Source organism: Vespula pensylvanica, chromosome 3 (assembly GCF_014466175.1).
Source record: "Vespula pensylvanica isolate Volc-1 chromosome 3, ASM1446617v1, whole genome shotgun sequence".
Taxonomy (NCBI): domain Eukaryota; kingdom Metazoa; phylum Arthropoda; class Insecta; order Hymenoptera; family Vespidae; genus Vespula; species Vespula pensylvanica.
This window is the reverse complement of record NC_057687.1, coordinates 6,350,990-6,368,489: the sequence shown is the minus strand read 5'-3', so window position 1 is coordinate 6,368,489 and position 17,500 is coordinate 6,350,990. Positions and strand designations below refer to the sequence as shown.

The window sequence follows — 17,500 nt, the reverse complement described above, 5'->3', positions numbered from 1 at the left end:
ACAGTGCAACAATTTTACAGAGAGAAATCTTGTAAAATTATCTATTGCTTCTGATATAATTTATGAGAAAATTTTGGAACCGAGTTGATAATCATATAGGATAAGAAAATGTTGTTTAAAATATTTCTCGTGAAAAATGATACTTTTTGTTAGGTTTATATAATCAACGAAATGATAAAGAAAGCAGTAGATGGAAGAAAGCTAATGTCCGGTAAATGTTCGTTCCTCTAGAAAATTCTAGTTCGTACAAACAACATAACCATAGATCATAATAGTCTAGATGGGTTTCTTGATCGATAGCGAGCCTGGTGGAAACACGATATTATAATGCATCGAACGCTCGTTAAAGCATCAGAAGTGCATCTCGAACGAAACGCAAACGTACATGCAAATAAAACGTAACGTCGTTCAAAGGAGAAGAAGGAGATAGAGAGAGAGAGAAAGAGAGAGAGAGAGAGAGAGAGAGAGAAAAGAGACAGAATAAAGAAACCTTACAGAAGAAGAAAAGGAAAGTAGTATTATGTTTTTTAAAGAGTGATATTGCTTACTCGATAAATTTGTATCTTCGCGCTCGTAAAACGTAAACGCGTCTCTCCCTCCTTCTTTGTCTCTCTCTCTCTCTCTCTCTCTCTCTCTCTCTCTCTCTGTCTTTCTCTCTTTCTCGAGAAGAGACTGAGACTCTGTAAACACTGGCTTGATTAACGATAATGGTAGCACACGACGATTTCCAATACCAGTTTCGCCCTCTCGATCGGTTCGTCGACTCGGTTTGGACAGAAGGGTCTCGAAGAGGAGGGTGAGGGTGAGGGTGAGGGTGAGGGTAAGGGTGAGGGAGTTAGTGAGAAGTGTGTGTATGTCTCTCTGTGTGAAGTGTGCCGAGGACAAACCATCGACACATATCGAGCAACGAGCAACGTTGGCTCCGTAATGCAGGAGCCGTTGAACGTATGTACGACGTCCGTTCGATGAGCGACGTAATCCCAGGGAATGCGTGCTCGGACATTCTGATTAGTGCTTTACATCTTACGAGAATCGAACGACGTGTTATTAACTCTCCATCTTCCTTCGTCGTTCATTTCGTCGTTGATTTTTCCGAAATACGAGCATATTGATAATAGTAGCATTGTATATTGTATAGATAATTTAATATCGATTTTTTTGAGATTTATAACAAATTTCTATTAGTATTATTATTTATTATATATTATATATATATATGTATATATATGTATATATGTATATATTATATACATTAATAAATGTACGAATGAATCGTTAAAGAATTTTTAATAAGCATGTACACATTGACGATAATTGAACGTTTATTTTTATTTCTGATTCGTTACGAACGTTTACCTTCTTTTTGACTTTATCTCATCAACCAAATTTCTTTTTCTTTAACGAGACAATCTTCCACGAGATACTAGAATATCATCGCTACATCGCAGATAGTGATTTCCCGCGACGTCCCACTTTCTTGCTCGTCGTTAGCGTATACCTAAACTAATTCGTTGCGTCCGTGTATTTAACCAATTCTCTTGCGGATCCGTCGACGACTACTACTTCTACGAATGAGAGTGCATGAGAAGAGAGAGAGAATGAAAGAGAGAGAGAGAGAGAGAGACAGAGAGAGTTTCTCGATCGAGGTCACGTCACGTGGGAAAAGGAAGAAGAAGCAAAACGACGCTCTCGAGGAGTGCCTCGTAAACTAGGAAGAACGTGAATTTTCTTTCTCTCTCTCTCTCTCTCTCTCTCTCTCTCTCTCTCTCTCTTTCTCTCTGTCTATCTATCTATCTATCTGTCTATCTATCTCTTTACCTATTTCTCTTTCTCTTTATATCCCGCAAATGTATCGTTTTTTTCTTTACGTACGCCAACCAAATGATGGGAAAGGTAAAACACACTACGAAAGATACTCTCGATAACTTTTTACAACTATTTTTATCGTTCGTTTCGAAATAATTAAAGTATCTCTTTTAATTTATATAAAGGTTTATACACATATATATTTATGTGATAATTTCTGGAATTATGTGAAAACTTTTTCTATTCATAAAATAATCGTAAAATGTATTCTCCAATGAAATTTTTATTGCCATTAGCGTGCAGCTCTTATAAATCTCTTCAATCCTCTATAACTTGAATTTTTCTGTCATGTTTAGCAAAAAATTATATGTATACCTGATGTGACAGTTATAGTATAATATAGATAATATAAATTTCTGATATGAAGTAAAAATTAATTTTGCATCGCGAATCATAAGATGAAAATAAAATGAAAAAATGTCGATATACATAAGAGTGCGTGAAATAGAAATTAGATAAAATGAAATGCCATTAAATTACTATAATATAGATTAAAATGAGTATTATACAGATCGATTAAAAAGAATGATAAGAAACGATGTTATTTCGGTTAACTTTTTATTTTAAATATCATTTTGGTTGAAGAAAATTCATCGATATGGAAGTTTCATGTATTGTGTCTTTTCCTAGCAAGTGAAAATTGGATTTAGAAAGTGGAAAAGAAAATTCGTCGTACGTGTTCGCATAGATTTTTGTATCTCACGGGAGGAGAAGGGGGTAGGAGAAAAGTCCGAGTTAGGAATAACGCCTAGCCGGTGAGTCTCGACTTTCCCATTTCAGATGCCGCGTTAGAACACACCGAGAAATCTGACAGCAGCAATCTCCGTGCGTCCAAAGAGAAATCTAAGCTCCCCTCGAGTTCAGACGCAATAAGATCCAACAGAGCCTTCGCATTTCGCTGCTCCTCCAACTTTCTTTACGACGACAACGGACTCGTTTTCCCCGTCCGCCAGTTTTCCTTCTCCCACCGCTCTTCTTCTTATTCTTGTCTACTTTAACGTTGTTGCTTTCTCGCAATATATATCGCTTGAAACGTTCCTTTAGTCGCCGTTAAAACGATTAGCGAGATAAATTAGAAAAATTACACAAAAATATTTTCTTTTTATAGATAATGGGTACATAAAGATTGTAACGAGAGATTTATGTGACGTTATTATGTTATCACTGTAAAGATTTACTTTAATAATTGATAAGACGAAAAGTAATTAATAAGATTTCTTTTTACGACAGCTCATCTAATTATAACGTTCTAAATGACGATTCGAAAGTTATTCAAACAATGTTTCTGAAACTGCAATGTCTCGAAGCATTTTGTTTGAAGTTGCTAACGTGTTCGGACAATTTCAGAGACAGCGAGATGAGGTTCCTGGTTTCCTCGTATATTATATCCCACTGTCCGTCTCTTTCCGATGTCAACCGGTATCCTATACAAACCATCGTCATTGGCAATATCTCTGGGGTCGCCTCGGCTGGTCGGGTAATGAATGTTTATTAGGACACGATCCGCCGACGGATCACCGTAGACTCGAGACACGATCGATATGACTCGGTCTAGACATTTCTCCTACGAAATAATTGCTTCGAGACTGACCCGACGCCTATCTCTAACACCGATAGGAGAGAATTATTATACCGGATTAGAAATAACATTTTGCCGATGATAAATCGTTTCCCACGATCGAATTTTGTATCGAAAAACCAAACGAGTTCACTTTTCGTTCGGTGGAAAACGTGGAAATACCACGTGATATGATAAATCCTGATGCTCGAATAAAACAACAAAATCCGGAAGCATACAAAAAAAAAAAAAAAAAAAAATAGGGAAAAAAAGGAAAAAGAAAAAAATAACATCGAGAACGTAATCGTTTGGTAGCACGTAAAAATCCTACTTTGTTTGATGCCTTTGTACGAAGTTAAAAAGTTGAAATTTCATGGATTATCCATTACGACTGATTCAAAAAGCTGTTCGGATCATTTACGTAGCTGGTAAAGGTTCTCTACTCTTGTTGATGGTAGTACGAATATGTACTTACACACACACACATATATGCATATAGGTGCATATATGCGTAGATACGTACTCTTACAGAGGACGCGCGTGCGTACGTGGCACTCGCATCAAATGTTCGCTATTAGGAACAAGCCGGAAATAGAAGTGGCTGAAGTTTAACTAGCTTCCCTGCGAAATGGTCTCGTTCTCTTCATCAACTCAAACTGTGGGAATTAGCTCCTGGCCTCCGTCCAGATTACTAGAAACGCCTTTAACCAAGAGCAGCAGGCTTTTACTCGTGGATAACGTAGCGAGGTTAATATCATTTTCAAAAAAAAAAAAAAAAAGAAACCAAACTCTATATTTTCTTTCATATCTTTTTCAATGGTTATCGTCATTATCGTCATTATTATTACTTATTATTATCGTCAGATCAAAATTCGGAAATACGAACAGGATGATAACGTTTATCGTTTCAAATGTAAAGCTCGCTTAATTATCGTGCGAAATCTCATTGGTGTAAGAGATAATCTCGAACAAAAAACGAATTATTCCGATAGGAGAGACTGATATCGATATGGGTACAGATGTGCGAGCATTCAAACGGGATGATTGTACAGCATCCAATAGGAGGGAAATAACTTGAAAATTGCATCGAAAGAATTGATAGGCAAGCCGTTAAATTTGGTTTCGCGGTGAATATTACAGCCACTCGAAATCGGTTCTCTCCTATCAAATTTGAAAAGAGAGAGAGAGGGAGAGAGAGACAGAGAGAGAGACAGAGAGAGAGAGACAGAAAGAGAGAGCAAGAGAGATTGAGAGAAAAAAAAGATAGAGAGAGAGAGAGAGAGAGAGAGGAAGCCAGAAATTGTTGCGCATGATGACGACGACGGGCCACAGCTACTAGCCGGATCACGAATTTGCACCACGTAACCTGTTTTACGTTAGCGCTTTTGTTCCGTGCGAATCTTATTAGCGACAACCATTTTATAGGGAATCGAGTTAAGCACAGTTTTCTGCATTAATCCTTCCGTTCTTCTCCCCTATCTCTATCTCTCTCTCTCTCTCTCTCTGGCTCTCTCTCTCTCTCTCTCTCTCTCTCTCTCTTTCTCTCGCTTTATCTATCTCTATCTCTCATTTTCTCTCTATATCTATCCATCCTCCATCGTTTAGCACTGAAATACTTTTGCTCGTGCTCTGCGATTACCGTATAATGAAGAATATTTTGAATTAAACGATCCGATCGTTTTTCGATGGAATTAATTGAACGAGTTTTATTATCGCGTTAAAAATCAAAATTTTAACAAAATCGTCCTCCAGGTATATTTTATGTTTCTCTTCATAAATTAAAGTGAATTATCTGAACGAAATTAATATTCGATTTTTTGGAATAAGAATGAATAAGAAGATTTTATTCCTTTTTTTTTTTATTTTATGAAAAAAGACTGATACGGAGAGTCATTCTTTTTCGATGAGAATTTCTTGCATAATTGACAAGTTCCATGCTCGATTACGTATATCGAGGTTGATCTGAAACTCTCTCCATCTCTCTCTCTCTCTCTCTCTCTCTCTCTCTCTCTCTCTCTCTCTTCATTACTATAGGTAACCGAATCTGTATTAATTCCAGGTAGGAATTTCTGTTGTTGGGTTACACCAAGAGAGAGAGAGAGAGAGAGAGAGAGAGAGAGAGAGAGAGAGAGAGAGTCAGAGAATTCGTAACTCTGAAATTCGTATCCCGGTGTGTTTGCTGGTAGCACGCGGCCGTGTAATTAATGCCCTAATGTTTAAAGTCGAAACGCGGTAATTAGCTGTGAATTTGAGCTAACGTCTGATTAAATTAAATATTCAGCTAATATTTAGCTAACGTTCATGCGCCATTACGAGAATCCTATTGTTAAACGAACGCACGCATTACGTTCATTCCGAAACCAGAGCTGTCGAATTTTTAATTTTCACGATATTTTATCAATACCGACGTTTTTTCAGATAAAAAAAAATTACATATTCCTTTTTTTTATTATTTTTTTTACTTTTTAATTATAGCCGTTACTTCGTTTTTGTTCTCGCAGAAAAATCGTCCTTTTTTTTTTTTTTTTGTTAGAATGAAAAAAATTTTCTACCCTCCTAGCTCTATTTACTACAATGAAAAAGAAGAAGAAGAAGAAGAAGAAGGAGAAAAAGAAGAAAGAAAATACGAATGCGAAGGGAAGAAAAGAAAAAAGAAAATAAAAGTAAAAAGAATGGGCGAGTGATAAAAGATAGCGACGATTCGACGAGGAAAAGCAAAGATCGCGTTCACCGTCCACGCGTTTCCCGTCACGATCGGAATCCTCAAGAGAAATTCTCCCCTTTTATTCATCGTCCATATTCCCTCCTTCTTCTCCTCTCATCGATCGGCCAACGCCTCGAATTGTTCCAATGAGCGAGAGCGTTACATCGACTCCCTACGAGGACGAGGACTGTGTGCTCATCCATTCGAATACGATCGCACATCGACTATCTCTTTTTCTTTCTTTCTCTCATAATAGAAAGATAGAGACCCGTAGGCCCGTATAATTTTCCAGGGCGACAAATCATTCTCGGAATGATTTTTGTTTGCCAAAGTGAAATTCGCCGGCTCGATTCGTGCGAGATTATATAGGTTGGTGAATACGTAAAAGGGTGAAGAAGGGTGAAGAGGTACAGCTTCGAGAAAAGGAAGAATCGAACGATCTCTCTCCCTCTCATTCTCTCTCACTTTCTTTCTCTTTCGCATAGCCATAGCCACTCTCTTCTTTTTCTTTCTTCTCTCTTTCTCTCTCTCTCCCTTTCTCTTTCTATCTCTCTATCTCTTTCTCTCGATTACCGCAGGGTAATCGTTTTTACTTTGGAGACTTTAACCGTTCACGCAGCAGTTTCGAGAAGAGAAAAGGAGGTTGAGGAGTAAGAGGGAGACGAAGCAAAGGACGATTCATTCGTAGCACAGTGGAATTGCCGTCTCGTCTTGGCGACCCACATAGAGAGAGTGAAAGAGAAAGAGAGAGAAAGAGAGAGGGAGAAAGGGAGACCGTTTCAGCGTGCACTCTGAAAGCATTAATTGCGCGGCGCTAATAAACGACGAGCCCCTATCGTTTTCCCATCTTCCTCGTCGCTCCTGCTTTTCCGGCCTCGTGAATAATTATATGCGAGCGCATTAATGCCACCGCACGAAATGGAGACGGCGTTGCAACGGCCGATCCTACGGAGAAACAAACCAACAAGAAAGAGAGAGAGGAAGAGAGAGAGACTTTGCTTTGTGTTCCTTCTTGAACACTCGCTATATTCAACCTTATTATTCGAGTTTCAACGTTCAGTATTTAACGTAAGATTGAACAAATAAATAGCTAATTTAATTGAAAATTATATTCAATGAACAAGAAACACGTCATAATAGTGATTCATTCTTCAGGAATAAATCAATGAAATATAGAGAAAGAGAGAATATACTTTGTTCGAAGACTCGGTATATTCGACGTTGTTATTCGAGCCTCGATGTTTGATATTTAATGTAATATTCAACGAATGCAGAGTTAATTTATTTGAAAATCATGAAGAACGAACAAGCAACACGTTGTTATTTTATTTGTTGTTCATTAAAATTTGTGAAAGATATAGGTATATACAGATTAATCGCAGATATGTGACGATTGTTAGGCGTTCTTGAGACAATTTGAAAATACGTTTTATCCGAGGGAGAAGATAAATAAGAGCGAATTACTAAAAGGAAGGAGTGAGAGGTTGCTACCACGTTTGCGATTTGTTTACGAAGCCGCCACCACTACTACCACTACTACTGACACAAGCAGCCTGCGTAATTTCATTTTAGATAAGAGTCTTAAGCCCCTCGCAGAGAATATTTGCATTTTGTCCGTGTATTCATCCGAGTTTGTTTGCTTTATCTTCTAGCTGCACCGTATATTTGTGTAAACTATACTTATTAATTATCGACTACTTGCCCTGCCACGTCTAACTTCTCGCTTTGTGCAAACAACGAACGAGAAGGAGAAAGAAGCAATAGAGAGAAAGGAGAGAAAAGAGAGAGACAGAGAAAGAGAGAGACAGAGAAAGAGAAAGAAAGAAAGAGAATCGATGGTGTTACACCAGGGAAACGCATTTAAAGCGTTTTAGATATTTTATGCGTTAACGGGGACGAAGGAAAACAGATATCGTTACGATCTCGTTCGAACTATATTATTCTACGTTACCAAAACGAAGGGTGACGTAAAATAACACTTTTCAGATTGGATTAGCCTACAATAGTTCCCTATTCCGTTGGAAATAAAACATATCGATAAATATAGAACATCTTCATAAAACCAATTTCATTTACTAAATAGGAATTGAAAAAAAAAATGAATTACTAATACTATTCATAATTATGATATTTAATTAATTTTACATATATATTTTCAAATATATTCGATTTAAACGTAATACGTATATACGTACGTACATAAATACGTATATATGACTGTCAATTCTCGGAAATTGTCGATTGATAATTTCGTTAAGAGCTCGAATTTTTTTATGTAACGATTCGGTATGTCTATTCAACCTATCCTGACCGAATTCATTGCGCACCTGACGCGACCCCAATGAGAACGATAAAAATTCAAAGCAGCCTAGGAACAGGAGCATCTACGAGTCTAAATAGATCTCCTCTTTTTAAGAGAGAGAGAGAGAGAGAGAGAGAGAGAGAAAGAGAAAGAAAGAAATATAGATAGCTCTAGATAGCCGGATAAAATGAGAGAGACAGAGAATCTAAAGGGGTGAGTGGGAGGGTAACAGGAAGGGTGCTCGAGCCGCACATTCGAATATCCTTCGAGCGACGACGCACAATGGAATACCACCCGCATCCAATCGATTTCTCCGAATTCAATTAGTCGCAGCATATTGCCGGCTGCGAATAACCGAACGAGTCCTCTGCCACCCCGATGACAACGACGACGACGACGACGACGACGACGACGACGACGACGGCGACGAGAACGACAACGACAACGACAACGACGACGTTATAGCGTTTCTCGTCGAACGTTTTCCTGCGTTTACTAGCTTCAGTAAGTGTCCAGTTAAACATTCATTCGACGTACGTCACGTAACATCAGCCGATAAACCAGCATCATTTTCAAGCTTTCATTCATTGCGTAAAAAAGGAAAAGAGGAAAGAATATTGATGGAAAGAAAGAAAGGAAGATAAAAAAAAGAAAACAACGATTAGAAATAGAATTTCGTAAAAATCGGATTAGAGAACGTATAAAATATAATACATAAAAATCATAGGAAAAAAATAAAAAAGAATCAAATAAAAAGAAAGAGAGCAACCCCACTGTGTTTTAAATTCGGAGTTGACGATGGAAAGTATACGATGGTATACTAAAAGGGTGGCCTTACAAATCCACCCTGACACGGTGCATATACTAAGCCAAGGCGTACAGCTAGAGACAGTAGGTCGACTTATGCGAGCCACGTGCGCTCCGTTCTAATTTGCTTACGAGGAACGGGGCCTTAAAGTACAATGCGTCGTTGCGTGGGTGAGGGGTGGTGGTAATGGTGGTGGTAGTAGTGTCGAAGAGGGGTAAGAGAGGAGGATCGTACGTGCGTCGATGGCTCTCTCGAACAATGCTAGCCGTGTCCTACTCTTTCGCTTTCTTATTGTTTTACTCCGTTAGAAGAGTAGAGCTCTCGCTATAGAAGCGGGCTATTTAAATCAACGGTAAATATATAGAGAGGAAAAGAGAAAGAAAAAGAGAGAAAGAGAGAAAGAATGAGACCGGTCCAGGGTATTATTGGGATGCTGACTCCGTTGAGGTAGGTTCCTATGGATCTCCGGATTTTAACTGACGTTAAGGGTCCCACTCTCCTTTGTCAGTCTCTTTTTTTCGGACATTTAACGTCTCTTGAAGGGGTTCTCGTACACGAGTATATAGATCTCATGGGATAAATACGATAACATTCTTCTTCGATAGAAATTTTAAGAGGAGTGTACTTTTTATACTGGGATATTTTTTAATGGAGAACTTTATGGCGAATATATAAAAAATAGAAAAAGATAAAATTTTTTCGCGAGTAGTAATAATGAATAATATTCATTGTAAGATAACTTCCCGTTAAAATCCGTCGAAGTGAAATTGTTTCAATATGGAATTTTGAGATAAGAACGGGAAAGAAAGTTTTTATCTCTCTCTCTCTCTCGCTCTCCCTCTCTCTCTCCCTCTCTCCTTCTTTTTCAGAGTCGAAAAATTTTATTTCGTTCTCTCGTTTCGCACTCGTTACGGATACATCCCTATTTAAAGTCTGGTTAAGACGTTCCTGGAAAACCTGGGGGAAGTAATGTAATCTTGAAAAATGGGAAAAGAGGGGAGACGGAAAGAAGGACTAAAACTTGCATATATTTTTTAAATAAGTATGCCTTGGAATATTATATTAAGAATATTATCAGGTGTATTCTGAGAGAAATAATATTTGTATAGTTTTTATATTTACTTGTAGATAGATTTGTTCGATTCTATCGAAATCTGTGAAGAAAGCTTCGCGTTACGTTGAAATGTTAATCATTTCATTGGTATTTTATCGATTACATCAAGATCTCTGTGACAGGTAACACAAACCGGTGATCGATTTAAACGAACGTTAGTTCGTTTGGCCTCGTTTAATTGATCGCAATTGGCCCTCTCTTTCCATTCGTGTATGATCGCGATCGCATAATCCAAATTCGATCGACGAAGTAAACTCTATTACGATTTCAGGCAGAACTAGAACGACGAGAGAGCTATCATAAATTGCGCGCTCAAACTAATGCCGGGGCCGTGCGGATTGAATTGCAATTAATTGGCAGTAACCGGAGTATGATTAAATTACAGCTTATTCGTCACGGCCGAAAACAGCTGCACACCATCGATTAATCACGCTTTAATTAACTTTATTCCGGTTACCGAGAAATGAACTCGAGATGGTCCAAGTTCGACCTTGGTATGCATATCGTTGTTTATTATCATTTATACTTCATAATAATTGTAACGATAACGTATACGAAGAATTTTCGGGTATTGTCGTTTTCATCGTTGGGACAAAAAGGAGTTATCGAAGTATGTACATATATGCATATATGTACCTATATATTACGTACAAATTGTCCAATAATTCAAGCAAATTATGCGTCGATAACAATGGATTTGCATTGCAGATTAGAATGACGAGACTTGGAGCATTTAAGGTAGACAAAATGATAAACTTGGTAATGATATACAATTCTGGAGACACAACTTTTTTCGCGAATAATTATTCACGTTTGAGGTCTCCGATGCAACGATAAAATTCACGCGGGAAATCACTCAAGCCCTTTCTCCTTCTCGACCGTCCCTTTTTACGCGGGATCGCCAAGTTAAAAAAGCGAAATCGTTGTCCCGGACTTATCGGATACGATCGATCATTATATTACCGTAATCCGTCTATTACGGACAGTCCTGGGGCTTGTACGTTTTCCGCGTGATTTATTAACACTGACAGACGTCGGGGTTGGTTTATAAGCGACAAATTATTCGCGAATCAAACGTTCAAAAGTATCGAGATTTGATCCATTTTCGGGATGACATATTAACCTCCGGAGTATCGGCCGGATGTCACGTTGGTTCAACCACGCGTGTAACGTTGTCTATATGAGATGAATTTAGATAAACTGAGGATATGTATACATACATACATACATACATACGCACGCACGCACACACACAGGTATATACATATATATAGTAGATAATATATATATATATATATATATATATATATATATATATATATGGATATTTATAGTCATGATATAAATTTACAAGCGACATAGCCGTTCTATTTTGAAAATAGAATTCCCATTAGAATCGATTAAATGAGAAGTGTCCTATCTTAATTAATAATTAATATTTTTTGAGTAGTATTCAACATTTATACAAAGCATAAATTGAAGAAAAGAGTAAGTCGATCGATGAAACCATTCTGTCTTTCATCAACCTCATAACGTCTTTATAGTCACGCCGTAAGAATAATAATCGCAATATCATCTTTCAATATAGTCTTTAGAACTTACCGACGCGATCTATGTCTTCTTGAGTGAAGTAGTGATGCATAGCTGTACTGTGGATGGCCTTTCGGTTTGCGGTAGCAATTGAATCACTCGACCGACAGTTTATGGCCGTACGATGATCATCGCGAGCAATACAGTGGTCACTTTGCTCCGCTATTACTCACTTCCATCTCAAACACAACGACGACATCGACCGTTCGCCACTTCCGTTCTGGGATTGTTCCTGCTATTATTTCGGTGACGGCGGTACGCCCGAAATCCGTCGTTGTTGAATACGACGACGAAGATTCGCCGAACGTGCGATTCCGCGTGCGGAAATGGATGGAATTATCCGATTTAAGGGGACGTTCACACCTTCGATAGATCGACTCGGTTCATTGTACCGTCATGGCGAAACAGAGAAAACGAGTGAATGACGTTTAATTGTGTTTCAGTATGACACCGTCATCGTCGAATAACAGAGTTCGCACTATCGATTGGTTTCTATATTTTATTCTCATATAAAAAATTCCATTCAGTTTGCCGTTTAAAAATTTAATAAAAATACAAAATGACGAAAGAGATCGGTTTTGGACGTAAACGAAAAAAACAAAACATGAAACTCTCTCCCAAGGACACAACACACGTGACCGATTGTTTACAATTTGGCTTATGAAATTTTAATTATTTTTTTCAACTAGAGAAGCGTCATCCTCGAAATTTATAGAAATCCATCGAGTCCATACACTTTCGATATCTTTCACTCTTTCTTTCAACCCCCCTACCAATTTCCTCCCTCGAGCACCCCTCTTCTCCCTCTCTCTCTCTCTCTCTTCCTCTACCTATCCACTCGTGTCTCTATCTCTCTCCCCCTCCCCCCACAAGAGCGTAGCGATTCGAGGACCGTGAACTGGTCTCCGCGGCGAGGTATCACTCTCTCTCTCTCTCCTCTCTCTCTTACTCTCTCTCTCTCTCTCCTCTCTCTCTCTTACTCTCTCTCTCTCTTGCTCTCCTAGTTGACGTGCGCGTCCTGTTCCACGAGTGCGAGCGAGAAGGAGAGACTAGAGAAGAAAAAAAAGAAGGTACGAACGTATATACGAACGACGAACGAAGAAACAACAACGAGTAATAGGAAACACTCTGATCTTCTAGATAGGACGACAATCACACGGTGACGTTTAAAACACCCTCGCAATGATAAATTATCAATCGGTAAGGAGGTTAAGAACACAGGAGAATTGTCGCACGAACCGATAAAACGAGCTCGACAACATTGTGGTACAGCGCAGCCGACGCGAGCCGATTCTGCGCAGAGTTCAGTATTCTCGTAGGCGGTTGCACGCTACTCGTGTGTGTAAGAGAAAGAGAGAGAGAGAGAGAGAGAGAGAGAGAGAGAGAGAGAGAGAGGGAGGGAGGGAGGGAGAGAGAGAGAGAAAAGAGGGTTCGATGGTGGCGCCATCGAAGGATGAACGGACAGAGAGGCGACAACGGAGGGGAGGACATCCTGGTGCCACCTGCACTTCCCTCCTCTTCTTCTCTCTCACTTTCTCTATCTCGCTCTATCTTTATCTTCGTCTCTCTCTCTCTCTCTCTCTCTCTCTCTCTCGCTCTCTCAGTAAGCTCGGCTAGCTTCCCCGTTCTCTCGGCAACGCGCCACAGCCGCCTCCACGGCCTGCGGTATCGATTGGCCCAGTTGTCCCTCGTCAGAGCGCGGCGGTCGCTCTAACATCCGAACGCGACCCACCATCACCACCGCCACCTTCTTCCTCGCCATCTTCACCTTCGATCCCTCCTCTTCCTTCTCATCCCCTCTCTCACTTCTTCGTCTTCTTGTACTCCTTTTTCACCCTCTTTCTTCTCTTTCTCTGTGTCTTTATCCAAAGGGTGTATTTTTTAATCATATCCTTTAACCCAACGTCCCAAACATCGTGTCTACGTTAATACCGATTTCATTTGATAATCGCTATTATTCTATATTTATCTTAGTCGATTCTATTTTTAACTTTATCATTCTTACATTTGTAGTAACTTTATTATCTTTGTAACAGTTTATTCTAGCTGTTATTTCTTACCGTTCCACCGTTTTAATTTACTGTGTATGCTCTCTTCCTATGCATTTTACTCTTTACATTTGCTTCATGTTACTCTAGTTTCTCTTATTATTGTTATTCCATTTTGCGTTTACTTTATGTCTCTCTTTGGTTTTGGAAGTATTATCTCTTACTATCACTTGTTATATTTTTTAGTTTCCCAAGCATGTATCTCTACGCACACGAATAAATAATGCTTTTCTATTCTTTATCTTCTATTGTTTCTTAAGCTTCTACAATCTTTCCAGATATGACTTTTTTCAATTATGATTATTATTATCATCGTCATTATTATTATTATTATCGTTGAAAGATATCGTTTGTTTTGTTATCTACAAATGCGTTTTTAGAGTTCTTGAGACTTCTTATCTCGTGTTTCTCTTTCATCCCTGGCTAATGGTTACTCTCTCTTTATTTAATCGTTTTTGGTTTCTAGAGAAAGGGAATACGTCGATAGCTACGACTACGAGGACGACGACATCTCTTCGAAAGTGGACTCGAGGATTTTCCGCTTGGTCGCGCCCTATCAAGTCAGATGATCTTTCGATTTCGCGATAGTCCCGAGACGCTGGATGTCGGTTGTGTCCTTCCACTCGATCGCTGTAAACACTGACCAGTTCTATGCTACTACTATTACTACTACTATCTACTACTACTACCTTCTCTCTCTCTCTCTCTCTCTCTCTCTCTCTCTCTCTCTCTGTCTCTCGGTTAGTCGACTCATCGATTTCAAACGGGAGAGACAAATTTAAGAAATGTATGTGCGGCGTTTCTTACGTAACGAGAAAGATGTTTGTTTTCTTAGTCTGATAGTAACGGACTATCACTACTTTCTAGAAACTCGAATCAGACAGAAAATATTTATCGGTACATTTTTCTTACGAGATACAATAAAACGTAAAAACTATACCATAATTCAGATCGTCATCAATCGAATAAAAAATAATGGATCAAAAATCTCTCGATCAAATTCTCGCGCGTTCACATAAATTAATACAAAAATTAATCCCTTAAAAGGAGAAAAAATTAGTATGAAATAAAATAAACAAAACAGTGCAATATATCGCACTTATGATTACGATAAAAGACTCATATAGTAAGAAAGGTGATTCTTCTTTCGAAGTTAGCGAGTAGTAGTAGGAGTAGTATTAAATAATAGTGGTAGTAGCAAAAGGTTGTCGTAAAGTTCGGGAGAAGAAGTTAAAGAATCAAAGACGTACTTTCTCTCATCGCGGAGAGGTACGTCTAACAACAATAAGAAGACCGGGGAATAACTCGGAGAGGGAATACGACGACGGGGGGAGGGAGGAGACGATGTGATGCTGCTTGCCACGGTTCCGTGACTAGTGCGAAACAGAAAACAAGAGGGAGTATAAACGACAAAGGAGCTCGGCATTATTATATGCCGGGGCTTAATGCATGACAATGCCAAGCAGACTCTCTCTCTCTTCTTCTTTCTCTCTCTCTCTCTCCCTCTCTCATTCGTTCCTGGGTCGTTCCTGCGGGCACGGCTCAAGCACCGCCACGGGACTGTCGCTTCACAATGCTACGCTAACAAGGTCAGCAATTAATGAATCGTTGGCAATGTGTTGCCAGAAAAATACGCGGACCTGCTGGGACCGATGTATTATTAAGGAGGCGGTTTCTACGCTTTTTTTCATCCCTTGACTCCTAGCTCCTCTTCGCTCGTTTTTCTTTTCTCTCTCTCTTCTCTCTCTGTCTCTCTCATTATTTACCATTTGTTTTTTTTTCGAAAACGTAACACGGACCAGTTTATTCGACCGATAATAAAGTATTTTTATTTAAAGATAAATTCTTCATAAATTCTTACAAATGTCTCGTTGCATCTATTATACTTTACTATGATATATCATCGAAATTATTGTATTTGTATAACTATTGTATAATTTGAAATCGTGTTACGATCCAACGGGGAACGTTCATATCAATGCATTTTTCTTTTTTTTTTTTTCTTCAACTTTAATACTTCTCGGAAAGACGATCGATTCTAGAACGAGGGAACGCGAGTTCGTTCATCCGCGAATGTCGTGTGCCTTGGACGATCGATGTAACGGACGAACGAATCGCGAGGTCGTACCGAGGATCACCAAAGGGATATATTTTACGTGGGTTAAGATACGTTTAAAGCGGCCAAGTATGAGAATAAATCAAGTTCACTGGGGTCGAAATTTCCTCCGAGTCCTGTTCGGATTCGTCGTGATAGCGTTCGTACTATACCATAGACAAATGTATTCTCTGTCTTTCCCCGTTTATTTCTATTTCTCTCTTCTTTTCTATTTCCTTTCCTTCTATAATTTTTAAACTTATAAAAAGATAATGGGAAAGGAAAAAAAAAAGATTTCTTCAACGCAAAAAAAAAGACTGCTTTTCACTCGCATTGTCTCGAAAGAAGATGAAATCGTTGAGAAGTAAAAAAAAAAAAAAAAATAGAAAGAAAGAAAAGGGTGTATAAAAATCGTCGATTTTTATCTCACGGCCGTTATCTCTTTCACGATATCGTCTCGTTCGAAGGAGTTTGAAGGATGAATCCAATAACGTTCGAAAGCGGAAAACGGCGGATGCGAAATACGCCCGCGGGACGGAAAGCGTTTTCCTAAAACAGACCAATGAGCCATCCCCGTTCCACATACATCAGGCTCGTCTCTTTGGGGTCCAACGCGTTCGAGTTCGTGTCGCCATGAGCTCGTCGTCGTTCTCTCGTGTGACCAGAGCAGCACTGCTGCTACTATCTATACATATATACATATGTATATGTATATAGATGTATAGCTATATAGAACTGTCCATGCATCATACGTTACAGATTGGTTTTAGGCAAAAGAACGGCTCTATGTATAATACCGCGGACGTTTCGAAGTCGGCGAGGGAAATGGTTGGAAAATAACGAAAGTAAAGCGACGACTATCTATTTTCGACCGTATCGCCAACAACCGTGCACAACGCGAGAGCTCGTTCGTACAATTTTTTATCGTTCCAACCGAGCCGTATCCTAACGCTCCTTTCATGGTTTCATCTAAATAATATCGGAAACCAATCGATCCTTACTCGGTGCATCTACGTATTAGCCTAAGTCGAGAGGAAAACGAAACGTCATTTTTGTCTCAACGAACTTTCTTTCTCATCTTGAATCGAGCTTAAAAATCAAAATATATATTTATCTAGAGATAGGAAAATAATACGAAATTAATAATGTCTACTTTAAATCGTTCTACTTGACTTCTTTGGTAAATGATTTTTGCATATTTTACTATAGCTCGATATAATAGTTTTGTAAAAATTCATTATGAAAATGATCATCGTACAAGATTCGACAAGAGATAAATATATAATAAAGCGAGACATTTTTATATCGGAGACGCGAAGCTTGAAAAATAAAGTAGATCGTTCATGCAAAAATAGATCTTTCAATTTCAACAGATAGACGGTCGTTTTCAGATCTCGAAAATATACCTTTCATTT

General features: G+C 38.7%; 1 protein-coding gene across 6 annotated transcripts in view; it reads right to left on the bottom strand.

The window, feature by feature from the left end:
* The window catches only part of LOC122627723 (teneurin-a), a 473,567-nt gene that overhangs the window by 191,679 nt on the left and 264,388 nt on the right, over nt 1–17,500 (bottom strand). Inside the window, exon 1 of one of the 6 annotated variants that reach the window (XM_043809110.1) lies at nt 11,955–12,672. The exons of the other annotated variants lie outside the window; for them this stretch is intronic. Within the exon in view, the coding sequence (XP_043665045.1) occupies nt 11,955–11,994 (40 nt within the window). The 5' untranslated portion in view covers nt 11,995–12,672. Of the gene's footprint in view, nt 1–11,954; nt 12,673–17,500 lie in introns of those variants that run through there. 6 annotated transcript variants of the gene reach the window in all.